General features: G+C 34.7%; 1 protein-coding gene across 1 annotated transcript; it reads right to left on the bottom strand.

Annotated features, from left to right (window-relative positions):
* Positions 1-1408: 1408 nt before the first annotated feature.
* LOC111877661 (FAM10 family protein At4g22670) lies at positions 1409-4483 on the bottom strand. The gene is made up of 11 exons (XM_023874177.3): positions 4198-4483; positions 4040-4088; positions 3641-3778; positions 3476-3563; positions 3320-3400; positions 3147-3211; positions 2901-3041; positions 2704-2820; positions 1891-2172; positions 1760-1817; positions 1409-1656 (listed from the first exon to the last, which is right to left on the bottom strand). The coding sequence occupies exons 1-11, from the start codon at positions 4305-4307 to the stop codon at positions 1559-1561; spliced, it is 1227 nt and encodes a 408-aa protein (XP_023729945.1). The 5' UTR covers positions 4308-4483; the 3' UTR covers positions 1409-1558.
* Positions 4484-5186: the final 703 nt, after the last annotated feature.

Here is a 5186-nt window from a genome sequence, read left to right as displayed (position 1 = left end):
TATATATAGAGAGAGAGAGAGAGAGAGAGAGAGAATAGTGGGTCCTCTATTATTTTTTAATTGTTAAAATAAACAAATAAATATTAAATTTAAAAAACATGAAAGAAAAATGAAAAATAAATACCACATGGGTATTATAATCATTTCAATTTTTAGAGAGACTATTTTCGCATACAAACTAGTCCAAAAGGACCACGAAGCCAAAAAAGGTCGTGGTATGGACTAAAACCCCAAAAAATACATACTACAAGGATCATTTTTGCAGTTTTGTCAAGCCAAAAAAATAAGGTGGGGATCATTTAAACAAACACTCAAAAGAATTCATAAAAACCAAAACTTTGCATTGTTTCATCGTGGAGTTGTTAGGAGGAAGTTGCATATGAAGTGGGGAATTTGATGAGACCGTTGATAACGAATTGGACTCAGAGAAGAGAATGTAATCAGAATGAGGAACTACCTGCATCGACGATGTTGGCATCGACGATAATGATTTTCCAATTGATCAAACCCTAGATGTCGCTTTGGTGAGAAATATTATGCGTAACTGAATTTCTGCATGGCAGAAGTTCGTCGTTAGCATGTAGGTAATGTCTATATCTCGTTTTGAGCTTCACTTGTTTCCCGTGCCCCATCGGCTCCCACTCCACCGACAAGTCGAAGCGATTGGGAATAGCTTGTAAGATGTTTTTCCAAAAATTCCGAGCAGGAGACGGCGGCGCTGTGTTTTTGGGAATAGTTTGTAAGACTTTTTCTTTATGCAAGCGATTAAGGAAAAAGTGATTTTTATGAATTCTTTGAGTTTTGGTTAAATGATCCCTAACTTATTTTTTTTAGCGTTATGGAGGCATAAGGTGAGTTTTATTTGATCTAAATGGTCCTTACCGCATTGTTTACAGATTATTAGGGGTTAAAGGAACCAAAAAAACATATCATAACCTACCTTATTCCCTCATAAAACACTTTAGGAGTGAATGAACCAATTCTAAAAACTTCATAAGACATTCTTCCAACTTTTAATCTATAACATACTTTTAATCTAAAAACTTCATTAGGTTACTTAAGTACTGTTTGATTGCTTTTTAAATTATCAATTAAAAACAAATTTGTAATTTTTTAGATTCAAAAACATTTAATAGACTTATAACTGTTTAATTGTTAAGCAGTCTTTTAATTTTTAAGAGAATAAGTTATATCTAAACAAAAATAAATAAATATATTCCAAAAATACCTTAATTTTTCAGCAAAACTTTTCTCTTTTCTCTCTGTATTACACTACCGCTTCCCTCTCACTACAATACAACTTCTCAAAAATTCAGATCAAGATCCTACCTGACAGACGCTTGATTAATTTATTTCTTAGTGTAACAAAAAGTGTATACTTGAAGGGTATCATAAACCACAAACACAATACTATGAAAATCATAAATTCTCTATAGGAAAAGATATGACGTATCCATGGTCTACAATACAAAATTTCAACAAAACATGCAACCGCTATCTCGATTTAAGTTTTACATGGGCCATAAGTTTAAAAGCTCAATAATCCCGAAATTGCCCCTCACTTGGCTCCTCCAAATTTGTTCATCATTTTGGTGATCACAGGAGCCACCTTAGGATTCGCCTGGTGCTTGGCAAGATTACCCGGATTTTTCATCACTGCAAACGCCAAATTCAAATGTATAATAATCAACAAATAAAATAATATATAATATAACTATAAAATAATAGTAGTAATGTATAGGTAAATAAAAAATATTACCATCTTGTAATGCTTCCATTACTTCAGGATCTTGGAATGCTGCCATTAGTTCAGGATCCTGCCATGGTTTTTAAAAATTAATACCTAACAAATTTGTTGCTAATCAAATCTCCAAATTCATTCAAACTTACATTCAAAATCTTGGTATAGTCCATTCCACCAGGCATGCCGCCTCCAGGGGCGGCACCTCTAGGCATGCCGCCACCTGGAAACCCTCCCGGCATGCCGCCACCTGGGAAACCTCCTGGCATGCCACCACCAGGAAAGCCGCCCGGCATGCTGCCACCTGGAAAGCCGCCACCGGGAAAGCCACCAGGCATGCCACCACCAGGAAAGCCGCCAGGGAACCCACCTGCACCTGGTCTTTCACTTGAAGATGCTTGTTCTTGCTTTTTGGCCTTTTCGTATGCAGCCTACAGATATCCAAAAAAGATTAAAAAGTTAAAAAGTTAAAAGAGTAAATTATAAAAACGGTCCTTGGCTGTTTTTATTTGAGTTTTGTTCCTTATTTGAGGTTTGTGTAACGTTTTGTAAAAAGACTATATTACCATTTTCTGATTTTTTTATTTGTTATTTAATTTAATGTTTTACAATTATTATATTTGGCACAAAATCCTGAAATAAGGACCACAGTTGCAAGGGAAAGCTTTTGGGGACTAAAATTGCAAAAAAAACAGTGATACTCATGGACTACTTTTGTAATTTGTCATATTATAATAATTGTTTGTTATTGAATTTAATTTTTTATTATTAGATTTATGTGGAAAACAGTTACCAAAACCACAAATAAGGACCAAAATATTTAGAACTAAAAATGCACGAAGCAGTGATATTCAGGGACTACTTTTGTAATTTATCATATTATAATAATTAAAAAAAAAAAAGTAGAGTAATACTTAGGGACCTTTTTTTAATTTAGTCAAAAAAGGAATATATGAGTTGACCTTGGCTTCAGCTCGTCGACGTTGCCTCTCACGTTCTGATTTTCTGTCCTCTCTCTCTTTCCTCAATTTATCATATTTCCTTCGGTGTTCCTCTATTTTATGTGCATTAGGTTCAACCTTAATTCACCAAGTAATTGTATTAAAATAAAACACATAAACACAACTATCCATTTTAATTGACGTTTTTCAAGATTAACCTTTTTCAGAACACAACTTATTTCCTCATCATAATCAAGCTTTGATGCAACATGAAGATCCTTTGCAGCCTCTTCCCATTGACCAAGCATTGACCGTGCCATACCTCTCGACTTGTAACCTTTAGCAGAATCCGGATTAATCTGCAAAATCAACAAAAAAAAAATAGTTAAATTAATAACCAGAATTAAACATTATGATCATATAGTATATAGTATTGTACAAAGATTATAAAAAAAATGGGATACCTGTAGTGCAGCATCAGCATCCCGAATGGCAGCATTTGGTTTCTTCATTTTGATATATACAGTGGCTGTATGAAGAAAAAGAAACCATGACATTTCAGATTAAGGGAAGTAGAATACAGTTTATATAAAACATAAACAAGGATAAAATCTCATAATTTTGTTTTTACTTTTACCTCTAGTTGCATACATGATAGCTGAAGTAGGATTGAGCAGAATTGCCTCCGTGAGATACTCAATTGCTTCCTCTAGGTTACCTATTTATGCAATTTCAAGTAAACTATAAGTTTGATCTTAAATTTGATGATAAAGAAGAAGAGATAGGAACAGACCATTGGCAATGGCTTCCATGCCCTTAGCTTTTGCTTCTTGGGAAGCATCACGATTTTCATCAGAGACTTCAACAGAAGAATCTCCCATCTGAGATGTAATATGTTCGATGTTATATAAAATACGCCACCAAAAGCTTAAAAAGGGGATTAAAATGAAAGCGAGACCTTCTGTGGAGGATCATTATCAGGCTCCACGGTTTCTCCTTCAAGCTCAATGTCAGATTCTATTATCTCGTCTTCTTCTTCTTCTTCTTCTTGTGGTGGTTCTACTTCTTCGTCGCTCTCTTCAACCACATAAGGCTTCTGTGATGTCAATTGTCAAGTAAGAGTGTTCAGATATGACCCATTTTAAATCAACAACAACAAAATTTAGCAATCGAAACACATATAGCGAAAGCACCTGTAGTAAATTTTGTTTGATTTTATAAAGAAACGAATCGTCTCAAAAGTGAAACAAAAAATCGACTTTTTCTATGAAGATCCCCAAAACGTTAAAAACGCTTCAACAAGAAGAAACACACGGTAAGAAAACACTAAAACACAAGATCAGAGTAAGAGAAGTACCGGTTCATTCTCCTTATGCTTTGAAGACGACGGAACCTTACCACCGAGACTGAAATAAAGAAATCCAAACAGATACGTAGTTAATCAAGCAAATCCAGGAGAATGAATCAACAAATCGACAGTTATGAAAAAACGAAAGAAATTAAACAGATACTTGCCTTTCGATATAATTACGGAAGAAGGATAGCGAAGGGTCGTTGAGAATAGACGGATCGGACTCGCACTTATTAACAAACTGCTTTAATTGCTCCAGCTTAGCGGCATCCATTTCCGATCAGTGTATGTGATTTTGATTTTTGGGGGCGGGTTTGCCGAAGGTTACCTTCCGACACTTGAAGGTTTTAGCTGCTTCTAGTAGCTTCTAAACCAACGGATAAGATGAGACTCGGGTCAAGATAGAGACTTTTGATACTGTCGTTTCAAGTCCCTCGTCCAATCCAATCTAGTTACTAAAAGTATCAATCAACTAATTCCAACAACCCTAACAAAATGCAGACTCAATAATTAGCGAATATGTTTGTCTACTCAACTGACTTGGATTCTTTGCTTGCCTTTTTCATTACGGGCCCTCTAAATAATCCATAGATAACCATACAAAATTTTGGGCAATTTCCTCGGTCCGTGGCATAGGTAACGAGCCCACTAACCGAAGAGAATTACTGAAAATGAATGCAAGGATCCGCTGCAGAACACTGGACGCAAAAGGGCAGCAAACAATGCATCGTTTCGTCCCTAAAAAAAAAAAAATATATATATATATATATATATATATATATATATATATATATATATATATATATATATATATATATATATATATATATATATATATATATATAAAAGAAACATTCAAAGTTTTCACTATAGATAGACTTATAGGTGATACCCAATGTTTGAGGATTTACTTTACGAATCGAAAATACAAGTAAGTCGTTTACTTAAAAATGTTATAAAAGGTGATCACGATTATTCTCATGAAAACAAAAGCATGCTCATCACGACTCTCAAACCCGAGTTTGACATGACTGCTTTGGGTTGGGGTGTCTCACTTTTTTTGGGCATTTTGGTCACCCATAAGCCCATGTGTATGTTCTGGAGCCAACATAAATATGTTGAGGAAATTCTTAAACGAGCCAACACGGAGAAT

The sequence above is a fragment of the Lactuca sativa genome, chromosome 3 (genome assembly GCF_002870075.4).
Source record: "Lactuca sativa cultivar Salinas chromosome 3, Lsat_Salinas_v11, whole genome shotgun sequence".
Lineage (NCBI taxonomy): Eukaryota > Viridiplantae > Streptophyta > Magnoliopsida > Asterales > Asteraceae > Lactuca > Lactuca sativa.
Note: the sequence above shows the minus strand (reverse complement) of the source record. Positions and strands in the feature narration are given on the sequence as shown.

Coding starts and splice junctions, on each gene's coding strand:
- LOC111877661 (XM_023874177.3), bottom strand. CDS start 4,307: ATGGATGCCGCTAAGCTGGAGCAATTAAAGCAGTTTGTTAATAAGTGC. Junction 2,821..2,900: donor TAAGTTGTGTTCTGAAAAAG/GTTAATCTTGAA, acceptor TGGTGAATTAAG/GTTGAACCTAATGCACATAA. Junction 1,657..1,759: donor AATGGAAGCATTACAAGATG/GTAATATTTTTT, acceptor TGGCGTTTGCAG/TGATGAAAAATCCGGGTAAT.